Genomic DNA, 23,838 nt, shown 5'->3' on the forward strand with positions numbered 1-23,838 from the left:
AACTCAGGTAGTCAGAAGTTCAGGTATGTATGGGTCATGTCCAGCTTCATGAAGGACAGCACCCTGCCAGTTTTGCATATAAGTCCTCTATGCAAGGGATTGGGTATTTATCCAACTGGGAGAAGTGGTTTACCATTTCCTTTAAATCCCCAAAAATGCAAACCAACCCATCAGACTTCACAATCGGTACAATGGGTGATGCCCTTTCTGGAAACTGTAATGGTTTTATGATGCCTTCGCCTTTCAGCCTCCTGATTTCTGCCTCTATTTTTGCATGTGAGGCAAATGGCAGCCTTGTAGAGTTAGGGAATCGTTTCCTGGTCAACAGGTAAGGTGGCCTTAACCCCTGTGTTAATCCCTAGACCCAGTACGGAGAGTGGGAAGAGGCTAAATCAAACCTCAGTGGTTTAAATGACTTAAATGCACGTAATAAATCTCCAACTCAGCCTCTTGACCACTCCCACAACAAAACTAAAATATAACCTCAAACTGTGTCTTTGTCTTCATAATTCATGGCACGTAGGATTTCAACTTAAGACTATATATTGTTCTTTCACTTTGAAACCAGACTCCCAAACAATGATGTTATGAACCTTCATTATATTTTAGAATCCCTAGCCTCTGATCTGCTCTTGCAGGCAGAGGTGGCTGATCCAGTTCAGTTTCTGGCCAGTGGCAAGCCCCATGATACTGGTGGCAGGCAAGTTAATGATGGTAATGCCACTGAACATACCGGGGAAATGATTAGGTTCTGGAGATCGTCATTGTCTGGCACTGTTCTTAACTGTCTATATAAGCATACTGGTTAGTTCAGAATCTGAAAAATCACAAATGATATTGAACACTGTGTCATCATCAGCAGTCATCTTTTTTTCTGTCTTGCTATGAAAGGGAGGTCATTGTTGAAGCAGCTAAACTGGGTGGGCCAAGGATACGATACTAATCAACTCCTGCAGCACTATCCTGGAACTGACATGTGTAACGAGAATGCTTCATATTTAATATTTCTTGGAGGGCTTAAATTTTGAATAATTGTGAAAAAATGTAGTTAATTCCAGTCTGTGGAAATGTCTGGAGTGGTTTCTTTAAAATAGGTTATTGCAAGGTCAATACAGATATCAGAGATTTTCTTTTAACGTATGAACATAAAAATAAGTAGTCGGAGTAGGCAATTCTGCCCCACTATTCGATGTAATCATGATTGATCTCATCTGAGCCTCAACTCTACTTTCCTGCCTGTTACCCATAAACCTTCAATTTGTTACTAATTAAAATTTGTCAATCTCCTTGTTAAATTTACTCAATGTCTCAGCATCCACTACACTTTGGGATACTAAATGGCACAGATTCATGACCCCTCGAGACACGTAATTTCTTTTCAACTGTTTTAGATCTGCTACTCTTTATCCTAAAACTATAACTTTTTGTACTAGATTGCCCTGCAGAGGAAACATCCTCTCTAAGTCCACTTTGTCAATCCTCTGTAGCATCTTATATACCTCAATAAATCTCCTCGCATTCTTCTAAACTCTAGAGTATAAGACAAAACTGTTCAACTCTCTTCATAAGACAAACTCCCTCCTCTCTGGAATCAATTCTGTGAACCTCCTCTAAGTCAACTACAACCCTTCCCAGGTAAGGGGACCAAAACTGTACGCAATACTCAAGACACTGTCTTACAAATGCCTTGTAGAGTTGCAACAACACTTACCTACTTTTATACTGTATTCCTTTAGCAATAATTGCAAAAATTCCACTTGCGTCCCTTATTACCTGCTGAACATACATACTAATTTTCAGCACAAGGACACCCAGATTCCTTTACTCAAAAGCACTCTGAAATCTCTCTCCATTTACGTAGTAAGTTGCCATTCCAGGATCAACTCACACTTGACCACGCCAAAATCCAGCTGCCATATTTTGCCCCTTCCAACCCACCTAACATATTCATTTGTGAATTCTTATTTCTCTATTGCAACTTATTTTCCCACCTATTTGTGTCATCTGCAAATTTGATTATACTAACTTCTATCCCTGATTGCAAGTAGTTTTGGGCCCAAGGACTGAATCCTGTGGTATCATGGCAATCAAAAGAAGACCCATTCATCCCAACTCTCTGCTTTCTGTTGGTTAACCAAGCCTCTAAGTTAAAAACTTACCCCAACTCCATGTGATCTTACCTTGTGTATTATCCTTTTGTGTGGCACCTAATCAAATGCATTCTGAAAGTTCAGATATATTAATTCATAAGATCCCCATTATCCACTTGGCTTCTTGTGTCATACAATCATAGAGATGTACAGTATGGAAACAGACCCTTCGGTCCAACACGTCCATGCCAACCAGATATCCCAACCCAATCTAGTCCCACCTGCCAGCACTTGGCCCATATCCCTCCAAATCCTTCCTATTCATATATCCATCCAAATGCCTCTTAAATATTGCAATTGTACTAGCGTCCACCACTTCCTCTGGCAGCTCATTCCAAGCACTGTTCAGCCTCTCCCTGTAGCTTCAATCCTCCAACCCTGGCAACATCCTTGTAAATCTTTTCTAAACCCTTTCAATATTCACATCTTTCCAATAGAAAGAATATCAGAATTGCACACAATATTTCAACAGTGGCCTAACCAATGTCCTGTACAGCTGCAACTTGACCTCCCAATTCCTATACTCAATACCCTGACCAATAAAGGAAAGCATACCAAATGCCTTCTTCACCATCATATTCTACTTGCAACTACACTTTCAATGAGTTATGAACCTGAACTCCAAGATCTCTTTGTTCAGCAACATCCCTAGGACCTTACCATGTAAAAGTGTATTAGTGTACAAGTGTATAAGTCTTGCTAAGATTTGCTTTCCCAAAATGCAGCACCTCGCATTTATCGGAATTAAATTCCATCTGCCACTTCTCAGCCCATTGGCCCACCTGATTAAGATCCCAAAGTAATCTGAGGAAACCTTCTTCGCTGTCCAATCATATATATAAATGACAAAAAGTAGTTGAGCCAGCACCAATCCTTGTGGCACTCCACTGGTCACAGGCCTCCAGTCTGAAAAACAACCCTCCACAACCACCCTCTGTCTTCTACCTTCAAGTTGGTTATGTATCCAAATACTACTTCTCCCTGTATTCCGTGAGATCTAACCTTGTTAACCAGCCTTTCACGGGGAACCTTGTTGAACGCCTTACTGAAGTCCATATAGATCACATCTACTACTCTGCCCTCTTCAATCCTCTTTGTTACTTCTTCAAAAACTCAATCAAGTTTGTGAAACATGATTTCCCACGCACAAAGCCATATTGACTATCCCTAATCAGTCCTTGCCTTTCCAAATACATGTACATCCTGTCCCTCAGGATTCCCTCACAAACTTGCCCACCACCGACGTCAGGCTCACTGATCTATAGTTCCCTGGCTTGTCCTTACCACCTTTCTTAAGCAGTGATACTACGTTTGCCAACCTCCAGTCTTCCGGCACCTCACCTGTGACTATCGATGATACAAAACTTCAGTAAGAAACCGAGCAATCACTTCCCTTGCTTCCCTTAGAATTCTCGGGTACACCTAAACAAGTCCTGGTGATTTATCCACTGGTATGCATTTCAAGACATCCAGCACTTCCTCCTCTGTAATATGGACATTTTTCAAGATGTCACCATCTATTTCCCTACATTTGATATCTTCCATGTCCTTTTTCACAGTAAATACTGATGCAAAATACTAATTTCGTATCTCCCCCATTTTCTGTGGTTCCACACAAAAGCCACCTTTGTTGATCTGTGAGGGGCCCTATGTTCTCCCTAGTTACCCTTTTGTCATTAATGTATTTGTAAAAACCCTTTAGATTCTCCTTAACTGTATTTGCCAAAGCTATCTCATGTTCCCTTTTTGCCCTCCTGATTTCCCCCTGAATTATATTCCTGCTGCCCTTATGCTCTTCTAAGGATTCACTCAATCTATCCTGTCTATTCCTGACAGATGCTTCCTTGTTTTTCTTAACCAAATCCTCAATTTCTTTCATCATCCAGCATTCCCTATACCTACCAGCCTTTCCTTTCACCCCAACAGGCATACACTTTCTCTGGATTCTCATTGTCTCATTTCTGAAAGCTTTCCAATTTCCAGCCATCCCTTTACCTATGAACATTTGCCCCAATCAGCTTTCGAAAGTTCTTGCCTAATACCGTCAAAATTGGCCTTTCTCCAATTTAGAATTTCAACTTTTAAATCGGGTCTATCCTTTTCCATCCTTTTAAAACTAATAGAATTATGGTCACTGGCCCCAAAGTGCTCCCCCACTGACACCTCAGTCACCTGCCCTGCCTTATTTCCTAAGAGTAGGTCAAGTTTTGCACCTTCTCTATTAGGTACATCCACATGCTGAATCAGAAAATGTTCTTGTACACACTTAACAAATTCCTCTCCATCTAAATCATTAACACTACAGCAGTCCCAGTCTACTATAACCATCCTATTATTCTTACAGATAACTGAGATCTCCTTACAAACTTGTTCCATGTCTTTGAAGAAATCCAGCAAATTAATCCAATAATTTATGTTTCATAAAACATACTGACTCTGATGCATTGTGTTTTGACTTCCCAAATGTCCTGTTATTACTTTCTTAATAAAAGATTCTAACAATTTCCCAATGACAAACGTTAAAGTGTCTGCAGTTTTCAACTTACTGCCTCCCTCTCATTTTGAATATGGACATCAAATTAGCAATTTTCAAATCCACAGGAACTTTGGAATATTTAACCAATAGATCCACTATCTATGCTGCCACTTCCCATGGGCGTAAGCCATCAGGCCCTGGGACCTGACTGCTTTCAATCCTAATAGTTTTCTCAGAAATCTTTCCTTAATAATGGCAATTTCTTTAAGTTCCTCCCCTTCTATAACCTCTGCATTATCTTTTCCTACTGGGATGTGTGACAATGCTGCTTCTTTAACAAGGCTTTGTCCTTGTTTTTCTCAGGAGGTTGTAAAAACACAAGTTCCAAAATGTCTGGCTTGGATGGGTTTTAGGGCCATTTTAATTATGGCTTACAAATACTGCCTCAGGCAAAAGGCTTTCAGGTTTTAAAAATCATGTATAATGAAAGGGGAGTGGCCAGTTCTCCCAGCTCAGCTTTCTCTGGTTTGATTTGGTTTTGGCAGGCAGTCAGTGTTATGAAGCTGCTGGACCCAAGAAAAGCTGGAACATGCTGACCCTGCCTCTCTCTGACTTCTCTCCTGTAAGACTATGTGTTTGATTTTATCTTTTTGTGCAAAGAGGCGTTTATGGGGATTGTTGCAAGTATTTGGAACAGCATCATTAAGTTGGGATAATCTGTTGGGTTTTTGGATAAATTATTCAGTATTCTGTTTTGTTTGTGTTTCATTCAGTAATCTTGTAAATAAAGTAATATCCACATTATACCTGGTTAAAACAACTAGCAAAGTTAGGATCTGGAAATGTTTTGAGGGGGTCTGGCCTGGTCTGTGATAGATGACACAGACGTTAATCCATCATTTTTGCTCCCCATTATTAACTCCCCAGTCTCAACCTCTAAATTCACTTAGCTATTCTCTTCCATTTTATTTACCTATAGAAGCTTTTGCTATCGATTTTTATATTTTGTGCTAATTTTCTTTCATAATTTACCTTTGCTCTTTTTATTACATTTATAGCAACCCTTAAAAGTTTCCCAATCTTTCAGCATGCCACTGGCCTTTGCAATATGGTAGGCTTTAGGTTTTATCTTTATGTTAACTTTAACATCTTTGCTTAGCCTTGGAATATTTTCCCCTTTACACATTTTCTTCAAGTCTTCTTTGAAATCACATTACTGACGATAAATGGTTGCTCTGCTGTCGACTGCTGCTCTGACTGTTTGAAACATGATTGGCTTAAAGACTTTCTGGCTTTTATCTGGTTTTCAGATTGCAAGGGTTGCCCATCTGATCTATAACATCACAAGTTGTAGGTTAAGAAATGGGCCGTTCAGCCACAGCATCAGTTCCACCATTTAATAAAATCATGGCTGCTATGGTAATCCTCAGCTTTCCTGCCTTTTTTCTCTAATCCTGAATCCCTTACTGATTAAAAATCTGTCTAGTTCAGCCTTAAAAAATTTAATGATCTAGCCTCCGTGGTAAAGTACTCCACAGCTTCTGAAAAAATAAATTCCTGATCTCCGGCTTAAATGTGCAACCTCCCACTTTCTGAAAAGAAAGTCCTCTTATGTTCGAGATAAAATCTACTCTTTTGAAAGAACAGTTGGAGGAATTTATCAATATTGTGATACCTGAATAAGGTGTGATTGAAAGACTCCTGAGTCAACCATTTAAATTAAAGATTTCATTATAAATTCAGAATATTAGAGTGGCAGATATTGGAATATTCCATCCTTTACCTTTTTATCTCCAAGAATAACCCATTAGCAAAAGTGTTTTTTTTTCCAGAAAGCCAATCTCTTCAGAGAATTTAGTCTCTTTTCTTTTTCCCTGAAGATTGCATGTGTGTCAATTTGTGTTTCTGATTTGAGCGTAAATAGAGGGACAATCATTTATATTTCTAGATCATAAACTGTGCTTATGAAATAAATATTACAATTTTATTGGATACATTTTATTATGACAATGAATAAATAGTTGTGTGAAGAATTGTTGTTGGTAGACCATATATTTTTAAAGCCCGATATAAACAAATAATTTAACTGGCTACCTTGTGAACTGGAAACAATATTTTTATTTTATGTTTTGACCTATGGAGTAGTGGGACTTGAGCAACAATACAAACCTCCAGCCTCAACTGTAACAGATGACTGATCTCCAAAAAAACACATTTGTCTTCCTTTGTGTATAATATGATTTGAACCAGTGGAGAGATTTCCCAGGATTCACATCAACTTCAATTTTGCTTGGATGGTAACTGTAGGCCATGGCTGGAATGACATCAGGAGCTGAGTGACTCTGACAGAACCCAAATGAGCATCAGTGAGCAGGTTGTTGCTAAGTGCTACTTGACAGCACTGTTAATGACCCCTTCCATCATTTAGCTAATGATCAAGTGTAGATTGATGGGGTAAATAGCCATGTTGGTTTTATCCTGTTATTTGTGGACAGAACATACCTGAGTGGTTCTGCACATTGCCGCATAGGATGTCATTATTTTAGATTTACTGGAACACCTTGGCAAGTGCACAGTTAATTCAAGAGCACAATCTTCAGTACCATCTTCAGAAGGTTATCAGAGTCCATAGCCATTGCAATTTATCATGTCTTCACATATTTCTTGATATATCATGGAGTGAATTGGATGTGTCGAACATTGGTACAAATGATGCTGGGGATGTCAGGAGAAGGTCAAGATAGATCATCCACTTGGGACGCCTGGCTGAGGTTGGTTACAAATGCTTCATTCTGGTCTCTTATACTAACATGGTGGGCTCCCACATCACTGTGGACTGAATTGAATTGAATTAGCTTTGTGGTCACATGTACTCACATGAGTCCAGTGAAAAGTTTACAAGTTGCCACTTACAGCGCCGTCTTCAGTAGCAAGGTATTTATGTACAGATTCTTGAGTACAAAATCTTTGGAAAAAACTTTTAAAAATAAAGAAATAAAAAGTCCACATTAAAATAATGGTAATAAATTAGAAAAGTAAAGAAATTAAAAATTCAGAATAACAGTTCATAATGTAGTCAAGGGAAAAACAAAAGAAAAATCAGAAAAAAGAAGAATTTGAGACGAAGTCCACTTTGTCTATTTCACAATTCTGAGCTCAAGGACCCTGTGGATTTTGTGGAACTTTCTCTTCTATTAGTTGTTTATTTGCTCACAACCGTTCATTGCTGGATGTGGTAGGTCTGAAGAGCTTAAATCTGATTTGTTGGCTGTGAGATGACTTAGTTTTGTGTATGCTGCTTCCACTCTTCGGCCGTAGCTTCAATAGGCGAACATCACAGTTTAAAATATGCCATTCTACACCCTTCACTGAATCAGGATTGTTTTCTTGATCGTAATAGTAAAGCGGAAAACATGTCAGGCCACAAGGTTGAAGACTGTGGCTGAATACAATTCTGCTGTTGCTAATGCTTGATAAAAGCCCAGTTTTGAGTTGCTGAATCTTTTCAATCCTCATATTTAGCCTGGTTGGAGTGCAATAAATGAGGGTATCCTTAATGTGAAGATGAGACTTTGTTGTCAACAGAAACATATGGTGCTTACTTTCATTAAGACTACCATGGGCAGATGCATCTACGAAAGGACGTCAAAACCTTTTTAGTCTTGTTGGTTTGCTCTCCACCTGCTCAGATCCAATCTGGCCTTTAGGACTTGACCAACTTGTCAGTAATGGCACCAGCAAATCATCTTAGTGATGGATATTGAAGTCCCATAGCCAGTTTATATTCTATGTCTTCACTGCCCTCAATGATTCTTCTAATTAATATTCAATGGAGAGAAGTACTGATTCCTCAGCCAAGTTGCACAAAGAGGGTGTAAATGGTTTCTAGTGTGAGGTTTCCTGGCTAGTGTTTGTCTTGATGACATGAGACTTCATGAGATCTAGAGAAAATTTTGAGGACTTACAGGGCAACTCCATCCTATTATAAACCACTTTGCCATTACCTCCAATCGGTGCGTGCTATGGTACTACTGACCATAAGATGTAGGACCAGAATAGGTCATTCAACCCATTAAATGTGTTCCACCATTAATGAGATCAAGGCTGATAAGATAATCTTCAACCCCACTTTCTGACCTTTTACCCATAATCATTGATCCACTTACTAACTAAAAACATCTATCTCAACCTTGAATGTTCTTAATGAGATTGCCTCATCAGTTCTCTGTGAAAAATAATTCCACGGATTCGCCATCCTTGGAGAAATGAAACTGCTCCTCATCTCTGCCTTTTATAGATTATTGCTTTTGCTATTTGTACTGTGATGACTCTGGCATGTGAGAATCTGACCATCTCCATGGTCTGGTTGGCAAATACCATGAAGAATCAGGTCCAGCATACCGACATATGCACAAACCTGCCCTCCATTGTTCGAGCCACTGATGCATAGCACCAACTGCAAGGCAAAAGGGGTTGAACTATCATTACCTCACTTTTGTACCTCTTTTTCTCAATGAGTCAAACTGGTGTCATTAAGCAGCCAGCCAAGGATGAAGCATATACAGGTCCCCAGAAGTCACTTCTCAAGACATTCGAGAGTTAGCCAGGCCATCCAACTCCACCCTGCCTGCCAACGGCAATCCTCTGGGAGTTCAAGCTAAGGAGAGAACACACTTTTCATGGTTGGTTCTCTAGCCACAAATATCCCCAGAGTTGCCTGACTGAAAGTCCAAGGTCAACAAACTCCGATGTAGGGCAGGTGCCCCTTTAACTGGGTGTGAACTGAGACATTGTGGGATGGAAAGGAAGAAGACTTGCTGGGGTGGGGTGAGCAGGTGGCACAGGTGAAACTTCATTGTAGATATCTCATCACATTTGGAAATGGATGTCCACTTTTCATCATTAGCTATTTAAGCAAATGTCATTTTAACTGCAACTACAAGAACTAAGGCAGAGGGGCTAGTCACCAGTAGAGTCACACACCGTTTTACAATCCGAAGTGAAATCAGCACCATCTGCATCTTGAGCAAGTTTTCGGACCTTGGAAGATGATTAATAATTTTGTAACCAGGGTGAGTCTTTCCAGGCCATAAAACATTGCTTGTGCATTACAGTTATGAGTGGAATTGCCAATTATTTTCTAAGTACATCCCCCGTTTTGAGATTCTGTTACTAATGTAAAACCCTTTCCAGAATTCGCCCAGTCAGAATTTCAAGGAGATCACTCCTCATCCTTCTAACCTCCAGTGAATAAAGGACTAACCTCTTTAGCTGTTCTTGGTAAGTTAACACCCTCATCCTAGGAATCAGCCTTGTGAATCGCTTTTCAACTGCCTCCAATGCCAGTGTATCCTTTCTTAAATACAGAACCAAAATTGTACACAGTACTTCAGATGCAATCTCATCAAAACCCTACACAGTTATAACAAGACATCATTATTTTTAAATCTCAATCTCAATGCTCAAAGTTGAATTTGTATTTTTAATCACTTGCCTCGTGTGCATGCTAACATTTTGTGTTTCACACACAAGAATATCCAGTTCCATTTGTGTTGTACTTTCTTCGAATCTCTCTCCATTTAAATAATATTTTGCTCTTTGATTCTTCTCACCAAACTACATGACCTAACACTTTCTTACATTAAACTGCATCCACCAAATTTTTGCCAACTCATTCATCCCTTTGCAGTTTCCATATGACTTCATCACAATATCCTCTTCCACATATTTTCACAGCATTAGCAGATCTGGATAATTGTCCTCTTCTCCAATCATATGGATTGTAAATAATTGAGGCCATGACCCATTCAATAGTCAGTTATGATACAGACCACCTGACCCTGGCTGCCCAAAAAAACCAACCAAACCTATTCAAGCCTTTGGATTGATAGCAGATGCTGCCCTTCATTTACTGTGCTGGGACACTCTGACTCAATCCTGTCTCCTTTGATTAAAATCTACTCTCCTTAGACCTGGAGACAAGGTAATTTGTTTGATACATATGCAGTGTGTTTTCTGTGTACCCTGCAGGTACATTGTGCATGCATTAGTTTGACATTCCATACAGAAACATATCCATCCCCTTAACTGATGACTGTTGGCAACCATGAACAGCTGTCTGGCTTTGTCTCTGCTCGACAGAAGTACTCTGTGCTTTGAAGTTCTGATTGAGGTGGCAAAATGTAAAAATGCATCATGTTGCAAACACCAGAGTAGAGACAATATAAATGAGCACTAAAAGGGCAAACGTAAGGAGCCATGAGATGCATTCTGATTCAATCCATGATCTGGGTGCCTGTCCCTGCATGTGAAGTGTCCCGGCAGCATAGGAAGAGTAATGCAGTATTAAAATGAAGAACTGTATTCTAAGTGGATTGGAGATGGGATATAAGGGGGCTATAAAATTGATATTAACTAATGTGTCAAGATTAGAGTGGTGCTGGAAAAGCACAGCAGGTCATGCAGCATCCAAGGAGCAGAAAAATCAATGTTTCAGGCAAAAGTCCTTCATCAGAAATGGCTTTTGCCCAAAACGTCGATTTTCCTGCTCCTCCGATGCTACCTGACCTGTTGTGCTTTTCCAGCACCACTCTAATCTTGACTCTGATCTCCAGCATCTGCAGTACTCACTTTTGACTAATCGACTGATGTGTGACTGACGTGCATGAGACTCAGTGATTGCGGGAAGGGAAGAGGTATCTGGCAGATGGAAGAATGATAAACTGCTTGCCAATAAGGTAAAACTTTGCAATAATTGGATGCTAATACATCCAAATAGGCCTCTCACCACTCACTAGCAAGATTCTTCTCTCACCGTCTAACACTTGGTAGGAGAATCAAGCATTTTTCTCTCAACTTGAGAATCTAATTTCTGCTGATCTCATTCTATTTTCCCAACTTATTCACAAATACCCACATTGTTCAGGAGCTGGGAAGATTCCACCATGTTTACCATTATTGAACCCAACTTTCAATTTCAGAATATTTTATGAATAATTGAACTTAATTTCCAGAAGTTGCCATATTGGGATGTGAATCTATGCTCCCAGGACGTTAGCACGGCCTCTAGATTACTAGTGACTTAACCACAACCCACCATCCATTACAACAACATCAGGGCATGTTGAACTTTTTATTCAATAATATTCTTTGTAAAGCTGTGAAATAAAACGTGGATAGAAAATTTATAGCTTTAGAATCATATTAAAATAGTAAATCACATAACGCTATCAAAATATATGTGGAAATTTCATATTTACCCACGCAATGCATTTGAAAAACAGGAAGGTTGAATCCAATGTAACCATTCCAGTAATGTATTGTCCACTGGTTCCAAGTGCAGTACAGAGATATATTCAGAGAAACCATTGCAGAATATTCTGACAAAATCAAAGTTGAAAATGCTAGTTAAGACATTGATTCAGTAAAAACAACAACTCCATTAACATGATTATATAAAACGAAAGAACTGGAGAGGATAAGTTGGCTAAAAGATCAGAAAACTGATTTGTTTGTAACATTATGAGGGCTAAATAAAAACCCTCATTTTAGCTAACATTAAGCATTTAACTGTCAGGTTTATTGGTCTTGACTGGGTTACATGGTACAGAAATACATGATAGGAAAGCCCAGTTTGGCACATTAGAATCTACAAATAGAAGTTTCCCAACTTAGTACCTGACAAAAGGTGGTACCAGTTGCAGATTAGCAACAAGTTGACAGCTGGAGCAGGTTGACTGAGGCTTTTTAGTGCATGCACCCCTCTAGATTCCTCAGCTAATCAGGCATGTCAACAAAATCATGGGTCTTTCATGGAAGGGATTTTTAATTAGAAGGACCACGATATAAGGCACAAGGACCACTCTAATGGCTCACCAGCTAATTGGCACTTGAGGCTGTAGCAACAACACAAATGGATACAAGATCTAAGAATACTGGTCCCTGGGGTTTCAATCTTAACTGGAGATCCTGCAATGAGTTCTGACAGGGTGCAGTGAGATGAACTCTTCCAACAATAGGAGGAAAGGAAAGAGACAACTGTTTCAATCAATCTGATGAAATGGCCAAAGGAGAACATGATCCCTTGACTCTGAAAGACTCTGCACCAATAAAATCTGCAGCACAAGGGATGCTGAAAACAAAAACAACATCATTGCAATGAACCTGCATAAAGTATTGGTTCAGTTTCAACAGTAACCTTGTGCCCACAGTTGAGCGTCAGATTAGGAAGGCTGTGAAGGTTTCAGAAAAGGGACAAAACATACTTATGTGAAATGTTCCAGAGATAAGGGACAGACTAGAATGAATGGACAGATTGGAGAAGCTTGGATTGATCGCCTTAGAGAAGCTTTGTTAATATTATTCAAAATATGAGGGATCGAGATAGAGTATGTGAAGAGGAATTATTCTCATTGACAAAGGGGTCAAGGATCACACGTTTAAAGTGATCATCAAAAGAACCACTAATGGGAAAAGATCATGAAACAAATGGCTAGCATCTGAAATACATTATATGAGACTGTGGTGGATTCAGTTGTGGTTTTCAAAAAAGAACTGGAAAAGAATCCAAAGAGAAACAATTTGCAGGGCTATGGGAAAAGGACAGAATATGGAACTAGATGAATTTCTCTTGCAAAGAGTCATTGCAGACATGTTGGGTTGAATGGCCTCATTAAATGCTATGAATATTCTGTAATTCCAAAGGACTTCAGGAGGCTGAGTGGCATAATGCATTTCTGGTACTGAACTTTGTATTCTTATTTTCACATCATCTCCACAATATTTTTCAGGAAAACACACTTTGCTGCTGCATAGTTCCTTGAAAGTAGAGCCCCACATAGATAGGATAGTGAAGAGACATTTGGTATACTTTCGTTTATTAGTCAGAGCACTGAGTATAGGAGCTCGGAGGCCATGTTGCGGCTGTACAGGACATTGGTTAGGTAAATGGAATATTTTGGAATATAGCGTGCAATTCTAGTCTCCTTCCTATCGGAAGGATGTTGTGAAATTTGAAATGGTTCAAAAAAGATTTACAAGGATGTTGCCAGTGTTGGAGAATTTGAGCTATAGGGAAAGGCTGAGTCGGCTGGGGCTATTTTCCCAGGAGCATTGGAGGCTGATGGGTGACCTTATTAAGGTTTATAAAATCATGAGGGGCATGGATAGGATAAATAGACAAGGTCTTTTTCCTGGGATGGGGGAAACCAGAACTAAAAAATGTGCTGCTGGAAAAGCGCAGCAGGTCAGGCAGCATCAAAGGAGCAGGAGAGTCGCGTTTTGGGCATAAGCCCTTCTTCAGGCTTATGCCCGAAACGTCAATTTTCCTGCTCCTTTGATGCTATCTGACCTGCTGTGCTTTTCCAGCAACACATTTTTCAGCTCTGATCTCCAGCATCTGCAGTCCTCACTTTCTCCTAGGAATCCAGAACTAGACAGCATAAGTTTAGGGTGAGAGGGGAAAGATATAAAAAGGACCTATGGAGCAACTTCTTCACACAGACATGTAAATGTATGGAGTGAGCTGCCAGACGAAGTGGTGGAGGCTGGTACAATACAGCATTTAAAAGGCATCTGGATGGGGATATGAATAGGACAGGTTTCGAGGGATATGGGCCAAGTGCTGGCAAATGGGACTTAGATTAGGTTTGGATATCTGGTCGGCATGGATGAGTTGGACCAAAGGATTTGTTTCCATGCTGTACATCTCTGTGACTGTATGCTGCACTCATTCCTTTCTCTGCAGGCACCTCACATCCCTACTTGAGCAATAACATTCACACTCACTCAAATCTTGTTATCTTCTCACACCCATGCATTACATTCTCATTTCACTAATTCTGTTCACAATTCCTCTCCACATGAGCCATTAGAAACACATACTTTTCTACTTTTGCTCCTTGCCGGAGAATAGGGCACACAATTGTGTGTTTGTGCCTTACAGACACAGAATGCAGAAGGTTAAGGGGTGAGGCAGAAATCCACCAGTGACAGCATTTTACAAGTCACTAGCTCCAGGAGATGCTTTTGTAAGAATTCTATTTCTATTGTAGCAGCAGCCATTATGTAATCAACCTGTGACAAAATGTAGTTTATTTTTCAAAACTGTTCTCAGTCAAACTTAGGTAGTATCTGAGGAACAGGAGAATCAATGTTTCGGTGAAAAGCCCTTCATCAGGATTGAGGCTTATGAGACAAGGAAGTGGAGAAATAAATGGGAGGAGTGGGGTTGGGGCTGGGGGAAAGTAGCTGAGAGTGCGATAGGTAAATGGAGGGGGATATAATAGTGATAGGTTGGAGTGGACAGTGAAGCAGTGGGAAGGAAGATGGACAGTTCAAGAGGGCAGTGCCGAGTTAGGAGATTGGATCTGGGATAACGAGAGAGATGGGGAAATGAGGAAACTGGCGAAATCCACATTGATGTCGTGGGGTTGGAGGGTCCCAAAGCGGAAGATGAGGCGTTCTTCCTCCAGGCATCGGGTGGTTAGGGCATGGTGGTGAAGGAGGCCCAGAACTTGCATGTCCTTGGAGGAGTGGGAGGGGGAGTGAACGGACCCAGCCACCAGAGATATATTTCCCTCAACACCCCTATCTGCTTTCCATAAAGACCATTTCCTCTGTGACTCACTTGTGAAGTACATGCCTCCACCGCCCGCGCCCTCCCCCCATCCCACCAACCCACCCTCCCCTCCTGGCACCTTCCCCTGCCACCGCAGGAATTGCAAAACCTGCACCCACATCTCCCCCTCATCTCCGTCCAAGGCCCCAAAGGAGCCTTCCACATCTGCCAGAGTTTTACCTGCACTTCCACACATCAATTACTGTATCCGTTGCTTCCGATGCGGTCTCCTCTACATTGGGAGACAGGACACCGACTTGCAGAATGCTTCACAGAACATCTCTGGGACACCTGCACCAACCAACCTCATCGCCCCGTGGTCGAACACTTCAACTCTCCCTCCCACTCTGCCAAGGACATGCAGGTCCTGGGCCTCCTCCATAGCCACACCCTAACTACCCGACGTCTGGAGGAAGAACACTTCATGTTCTGCCTTGGAACCCTCCAACCACATGGCATCAATGTGGATTTCACCAGTTTCTTCATTTCCTCTCCCCCACATTATCCCAGATCCAACCTCCTAACTCGGCGCCACTCTCTTGAATTGTCCTACCTGTCCATTTTCCTTCCTACCTATCCGCTCCACCCTCCACTCTGACTTATCACCATTACCCCAACCTTCATCTACCCATTGCACTCTCAGCAACCTTCTCCCCAGCCCCACCCCCATCCCATTTATTTCTCCACTCCCTTGGGTCACAAGTCTCAACCCTGATGAAGGACTTTTGCCTGAAATGTTGATTCTCCTGCTCTTCAGACGCTGCCTGACCGTCTGTGCTTTTCCAGCACCACATTCTCAATTCTGATTTCCAGCATCTGCAGTCCTCACTCTCAGTCAAATCTAGTCAAATTCTGGTCAAGCAGATTGTATACTCTATGAATAATACTTGAAAATAATTATTTCTGAACATAAACCACTAAAACCGCTGAAAGAGTCAGCCCATTGTATGGTCAAATTGGCTTTAATAAGTTTAGTCTGCAAAGGACTTCTATTCCAATTAAATGCAAGGTCTCAATTTTTGATGAATTCTGTAGTTTCCATTGTTTTTCTAAATTGAAAGGCTTGTTAGGCAAAATTTAAATCTTTAGACTCTAAGCCTTAAATGATACTTCTCTACCAGAATTTCAACGTTTTATGGAGTTAAACTATTGCAGTTTGGTTTAAGCAGGAGACAATATTATCGAAAAAATGCTAAGATTGGCTTAGAAGGAGACAGTACCGGACAAACGTTGTTAAAGGAAGAGACAACATCATCAAGGGCAAAATTGGTTGTTAATACCCTTGCTGGGTGAAGGAAACTTTAACATTTTAACCTAGAATACAGAGGGACATCTGCTTTGTGCGTTGGATATGAAACAGAATCCAAATGTGGATAAGAGGTTGCTGCAGTATAAAGATAATTATTCCCTGTGAGGTTTAGAGTCCTGCTTAAGTTAATAACTGAAGTGAATCTCTCCTTGTGTCACTCGAATAAAAAGATTTACAAATCTATACTTAGTCTGCAGCAGTTGATTATTTAAAATCTACAGCAGTTGATTATTTAAAAACAAAGTCAAAATGCTCAACCAAGAATTTACCAACATTCTCTTTGCATATTTTATATTGGCAAATTATATCTTCAAAATGTACATGTCATTAATGTCTGGCAGTCAAACCAGTCAGGAACAGCTGTTTTTCCCTCAGTCTAATGCATTACTAGACAGGATGGGGTTCAAAAATAGAAAATCATGGTGCAATCAGACCAGACAATAATAGTTTTACTCAATCATTGAAAGATCTGCGGCTTCAACAAACATCTCAATCAGTTTAAATAGGCATTATTTTCCTTCCACAAATAAGATTTGAATTGGAGATCAGATCTGAGGGGAAAAGTTCTCTCAGCACAACTGCTGCCACAGTGCCACCAGCTGTTGCATCTTGGAAGATTCTAAACAAGATTACTGCTATCATTCTTGAATTTCAGTGACTGAAACTTCATCTAAACTGCTCTCTAACTCAGACGATGACATACCAAACATTATGATTGCACTCTCAGAATCTAAATGCATATGAGTCATCAACTCATAATCTGTTTCAGATGGAATTATCAGTTTTTCATTAACCAATAATTTTTCCATCTAATAATAAATGTATTTTAATACACTTACTCATATAGTTTCTCCAGGGGCGATGTTACAATAGCAAGAACAGCAAGTAGTGCATTGCAATGGTTATGAATGGTAAGAATCCAGCGAGACTTATCCTCTGAAGGCTGAAGTAGTTCTTCAGCTGAATGACAAACTGACCAAAGGAGATTCTCAGTGCACAGAAGTATGGCAATTATGTCAATTCTGTTGATAAAGGCAAATATAGTAATTCATAGTGTGTGAAAATACTTCAAAATCTGAACACATTACCACATCTTAAAGATACTATCTTCCAAAGAACCTATTAAAATACTGTTTCTTAAAATGAATCATTAGCATTTTATGCACCCATATGTATATCAGTTATTCTATTTATAAGCATAAAGGAACAATTGCTTTAGTTGCAATTCAGTATTGTGACTCAAGATAAAATCAAATAAAAAGTTGTACAAATGTTTTAATTTTCATCATCCATATTAAGTTTTGGGTGGGCTGTGAAATGGAGGTGAAAATGTGTTGCTGGAAATGCGCAGCAGGCCAGGCAGCATCCAAGGAACAGGAGAATCAACGTTTCGGGCATAAGCCCTTCTTCAGGAATCTTTCCTGAAGAAGGGCTTATGCCCGAAACGTCGATTCTCCTGTTCCTTGGATGCTGCCTGACCTGCTGCGCATTTCCAGCAACACATTTTCAGCTCTGATCTCCAGCATCTGCAGTCCTCACTTTCTCCTGTGAAATGGAGGTCCCAACTGTGCGGTTGAGTGGATGCACAAGACCCTGTGGTCCTCTCCAGAAGAGTGGGGAAATTAAGTCTGGTGTCGTGGCTACTATTTATCGCTCAATATCACGGAAAAAAAAAATGTTGTCATCATTATCACATTGTTATTTGTGAGAGTCGGCTGTGTACAATTTGGTTCCACATTTCTTATACTAAAAGTACTTAACTGGTTGTGAAATGGTTTCAGATATCATAAAAAAATTTATAAATGTAAAACTTTATTAGTGTATTTCTGTCTACTTCCAAAACCTTCTCCTTTCTTCTGTATCCTTCCTTACAATTTACCATGTCCTTTCATGTGGAATAACCAATTAACTTAAATATCATGTAACAATATATTTAAATCATTCACATTTAAAGAGAAGGCTCAAAATTTGATTTGATTTGATCTGATGTGATTTGAGGCAACCCTGTCATTACATCTTGCAATGTTAAAGAGATGAAAGAAAAAAATCAAACATGTCACAGAAATGTAGAAAGGAGGCTTTATATTGAGGTCTTTGGGAAGAATCCTGAAGTAGAAAAGAAGATCCAAGCACCATTTCCACTGCATCAAAATATCCTTGCTTAAAATGTAAACAAGACAGTGGATAGGGTTGCAAATAGTAAAAGGTGAGGCAAGCAGAACAGATAAAAAACAAAAGAAAACAATAAATTTAGAATAGAAACAGAGATGAACGCTATAGAACGGATGACGTGATACCTGAAAAATAGATGAAATACAGAGATACAAATAAGGATTATAAATGAAGGACACAATTTCAGCAAAGGAAGCTCTTATTGATATTTGTGTTTAGATACAATCTGAGTTTAATAAAAAGATTCATAAGCATGATTTAATGAAAAATAACCTTCATATTAAACTCACTGATACCTGATTTGAGAACAAACATATTCAGCTGGAGACTATTGCATAACATTGATCCAAACATGGAAACAAAACTAAAATTGCAGAGGTGAAGTGTCATTACTATTTTTGATATCAAGACAAAATCAATCAAATGTGGAAATACAGAGGCTGTGTAAACCAGAATTGTTGGATATAGTAGAAAAATTACCAGTGGATGAAATCAAACTTGGCACTCTTTGTTGGAGGCCCATCATTGCAATACCAAGATATTAATATGGGAATTCCTAAGGAAAACATTCCTAGCCTGCTATCTTCAATGACATTATATCCTACATTAAATTAGAAATGGGGTTGGTGATTGTCCAATGGCTTCATAAGCAATTCCTCAGATAATTAAGCAGTCATATTTGCTTGCAGCAAGACAAAATGCAGACTCCAGTTTACAACTGACAAGTATCATTTATGCACACAAAAGCTGTGTCATGGTCATCTTCACAAACGGAAGACTTAAACATGTTTTCATGGTATGATTATCTTCAAGATCCTTGTAATCAAGATGCTGACATTGTCAGCATTGATCAAAAACTCAAAAAGGACCAGCCGTATAAATACCATGGCTGTTAGAGCATATCACAGATGGAATTCTTTCGAGTAGTTCAGCTCCTGATCCCTCGAGATAATCTATGGAGCATAGCAAGCATTTAAAAAATCTTGACCATTCACTTTGATGTACCAAAACTAGAATCTTAACACCACCTGGCCAACATCTAAAGCACTAACCTATACATCCATATCCCTCTGCAAGTAGTATAACAAGGTAAATGTATACATATTATCTACAGAATGATTTGCTGCAACTTGCCAAAGCTTTTTCAAAAGGACTAGCAAAACACCTTCGTCACTCACAAAAGCAACATTTTTAGATGCATGATAACACTATCATTTCCAAATTTCCTTCCAGGTTGACACACATTACCATTTCTTCACTTTTGCTGGATCAAAATCCGAGAAATACCTACTAACAGTATTATGGAGGCGCAATGAAAAAATAGAATAGTGAAGAGGAAGACCTATTACCATCTTTTTAAGGATTTAAGGAATTACCAACCATTGTATGCATACTTTGCCTTTTATAGGCTTCAACTTCAAGGTCTCTATGTGCTGTGTGCATACAGTTTTGTCTAGGTTGGGTTTGCAAGCTGTAGACATGGAAATCTGTTGGTTTGCTGTAATGGCTAGTTCATAACTTGTAATGTGTTTTACTGTTTTAGGTAACTAAACCACTGGAAATACGCAGTGTTTGATTATTAGACTATTATGCTTAATATTACATAATGAACAATGCTGATGAGGCTTGTTGTGCTTCAACAGTCAGGAAATAAGTTAATCTACAGGTGAAACATGTGGTTGGCAATCTTAAATCATGTTAAAGTGCATTAAAAAACTGTCGAGCCACAAGGAGGCCATAAAAAAGATGCAGATAGTTTAAGTGAGTGGCACAGATCTGGTAAAAGAAGCATAATTTTGATTTAATTTGATTTATTGTCACTTGTACTTTGATACAGTGAAAAGTTTTTTTTGCATGCAGTACAGGCAGAACATGCTTTACAAAGTGCATTAGGGTAATAGAACAGAATGAAAAATACAATGTTATGGCTACAGAGAAATTGCACAAAGAGTGAGATCAACATTAAATTTAAAATTTGAACGGTCTATTCAGAAGTGTTATAACATTGAGGAGAAAGCTGTTTTGAATCTATTGTTACGTGTGTTTAAACGTTTGTACCTTTTGACCAACAGAAGACGTTAGAAGAAATTTTGACCGAGGTGGGAGGGGTCTTTGATTATGTTGGCTGCCTTCCCATGGCAGCAAAAAGTACAGAAGGAGTCAATAGATAGAAGGTTGGTTTGCTTGATGGACTGCGCTATGTTCATAATTTTCTGTAGTTTCTTATGCTCTTGGTCACAGAAGTTGCCATAACAAGTTTCCTGTATGCAGGAAAATGTGAAATTGTCCATATTGGCAGGAAGAAATTTAAAGAAGCATACTCTCAAAGTGGCGAAATCATGAGGCAGACGATAGACAGGGGAAGAATGAATTAATCACAGAATCCCTACAGTGTGGATGCAGGCCATTCATTCCATCAAGTTCACACTGACCCTTGGTTAATTCACCTAGCCTACATCCCTGAAACTACGGGCAATTTAGCATGGCCAATCCTCCTAAACTGCACATCTTTGGACTGTGGGAGGAAACCTGAGCACCTGGACACAGAGAGAATGTGCAAACTCTGTGCAGTCACCGGAGAGTGGAACCAAACTCTGGCATTGTGAGGCAGCAGTGCTAACGGCTGAGCTACCATGCCACCCCAAATGGTACTGAAAGATGCAGGAGTGACACGAAATATAAGAACTGTTCCAAAAAGGAATCACAGTATATTTGAAACATTAATTCTGTTTAACTCGCTACAGATGCTGCTAGACTTGCTGAGTTTCTTCAGAACATTTTATTTTTATTTATTGGGACAATTATTGTTTTTTTCTTTATTTTTCTCATTTTTGGTTTGGAACTGTGAACTGAAGTTGAGAATTGAATTGAAGCACAACAATGGTATGTTTGCATATTCTCCACATGAATCAACTATTTCTATCTTCCAGCATATATTCTAACACTGACCAAAGCTACAGTAAAGTTATGGGTCCTAAGGAATACCCAAAATGAGACGAGAGCATGAGGAAAGTGAAGAGAAAGAGGAATTAAGAATGGAACAAATTAAAAATAAGCCATATAGCCCTCAAGTTGAGAGCTGTAGTTGGTAAAAAAAGACATCAGAGGGCATTCTGAAAGAGAAAGTATGATAATATGAAAGAGAGGAGTGGGTTAAGATTAGGAGCAAACAATCCAAAACCAGAGATACCTAGATAAAATAAGTTGGGCAATTATAGCTCAATTCAGTGATGAAACTAGAGGAATTGTATTTTAAAAAATGGGATAGTTGTGGCAGAATATGGAATACAACCTTGGTGAAAAATCAGGATGTGGAAGGATTGGCCAATGATAACATCAATAACAGCAGTGAAGAAGACATAGAAAAATGTACAACCTTGAAGACAGAACACAATAATAAAACTGTACATGTGTAGCCTCACATACAACTTTATTAATCACAATGATGACAACCTAACTTCAGAACGGGTAGTAAGAAGGAACTTGTAGTACATGTAGTTATGGGAGAAATAAGGTGAGACAAGATAATACCATGAAATTTAGTGTAGTGCTACATACAGTTTTGGTGGAAAAAGCAGTTAAGAGATATAAGAAATAGAGGTGAGTGCTTTGTTAAGTTTGAGATAGGCCAGATGAACTGATATAATCTTTACTAACTTGGCACATTCTAATGTGCTGCATAAAGATGGATAATGTATTTCAAATTTAATTCATACAAATTTATTTTTCATAATACTTACTTAAGACTTACCTTATCTGTGAAGTTCTGTTATATGTTGGATGAGACTGAGAGTATCTGCCAACAAAAATGGCTAAGGATTCACTCAATACCTCAGCTAGAAGCTCCTGGGCTAATCTAGAGGGCAGCACACTCCAGAAATCATAACGGAGAGCAGAACAGTAGTAGTGCCACATTTGAATGGAGAAAGAACATCGCTCTCCCTGCGAAATTAATCAGTAAATAATAGAGCTCTAAGTTATCAGTTTAAAAAGTATCTTTCCAATCTTCATAAACCTATCAGTAATCTAATATTAAAAGGAAATAGTTCAAAGCATGGATAGTTTCTGGACCACAGAGAAAATGGAACACATGTGGACAAATTAATTTGCAAGCCTGTGAGAAACCCATCCAACATCAGTCAATAACATTCCTCTGAGGTTCCTGATCCCAACACAATGGGAGACTCTGGCATTTTGATGATGTCAATGGCTAGTATTCCAGAGATCCAGTCTAACGCTCTGGGAAAATATGTTCAAAATTCTATTACGGAAGTTGAGGGAATATGAATTAAATTAATAAACTACATAATAAATCTGCTACTCAATGGTGATTATTAAGCCATTGTCGATTGACATAAACCTCCTATCTGGTTCAATAATGTACTTTGTCTGGTCTTCTGACTTCAGACTCTCAGTAATATGATTTACAGTTAAATGTCCTATGAAATGGTCTAGAAAGTAACTGTATGTGAGGCTGCAGATGGTCTTAAGAATACATTACGGCAATAATTGGAACAAGAGTATGCCATCCAACACTTTGAGCCTGCTCCACTATTTGATAATATCATGGCTGACCTGATTGTGACTTCAAGTCCACTTTCCTGTCAGTACTGAACCCTGATACTCTTTATTGATAAAAGGTTTATCTGATATAGCCTTGAACATATTCAATGACTCAATTTTCAACATGGGAAGAAAATTAAGCACACTAACAAATCTTTGAGCGAATAAAATTATCCTCATCTCAATCTTAAATGACTGACTCCTAACTTTAAAACTGTGACCCTAAGTTAGTATCCCTCAAGGGCAAGCTTGTCAATTCACCTTGCCGATTCCCCTCAGGATCTTGTTTCCATAAGATCATCCTTTCTTCTAAACTCCAGTGAGTACAGATCTAACTGCTCATACATTCTTTATAAGTTAACCCCTTCATCTCAAAAATCAGTCAAATGCACCTTTTCTAGAGACTGAAACTGTACACACTACTTAAGGTGCAGTCCAAGGCCCTCTGCAGTTATAGCAACACTTCCCTACTTTAATACTCCATTCCCATTTCAATATATGCCAACTTATCCCTTGTCACTTCCAGAACCTGTACACAGTAATAACTGTT

At 39.2% G+C, this 23,838-nt stretch overlaps 1 protein-coding gene across 4 annotated transcripts in view; it reads right to left on the reverse strand.

The window, feature by feature from the left end:
* kiaa0825 (KIAA0825 ortholog) overlaps positions 1-23,838 on the reverse strand; it is a 447,094-nt gene that overhangs the window by 303,838 nt on the left and 119,418 nt on the right. For all 4 annotated transcript variants that reach the window (XM_060836740.1, XM_060836733.1, XM_060836749.1 and 1 more), the window contains exons 10-12: positions 22,477-22,667; positions 17,393-17,575; positions 11,886-12,005 (exon numbers count right to left, since the gene is read on the reverse strand). In XM_060836740.1, coding sequence (XP_060692723.1) covers positions 11,886-12,005; positions 17,393-17,575; positions 22,477-22,667 — 494 coding nt within the window. The remainder of the gene's footprint in view (positions 1-11,885; positions 12,006-17,392; positions 17,576-22,476; positions 22,668-23,838) is intronic.

This window comes from Hemiscyllium ocellatum, chromosome 2 (assembly GCF_020745735.1).
Source record: "Hemiscyllium ocellatum isolate sHemOce1 chromosome 2, sHemOce1.pat.X.cur, whole genome shotgun sequence".
Lineage (NCBI taxonomy): Eukaryota > Metazoa > Chordata > Chondrichthyes > Orectolobiformes > Hemiscylliidae > Hemiscyllium > Hemiscyllium ocellatum.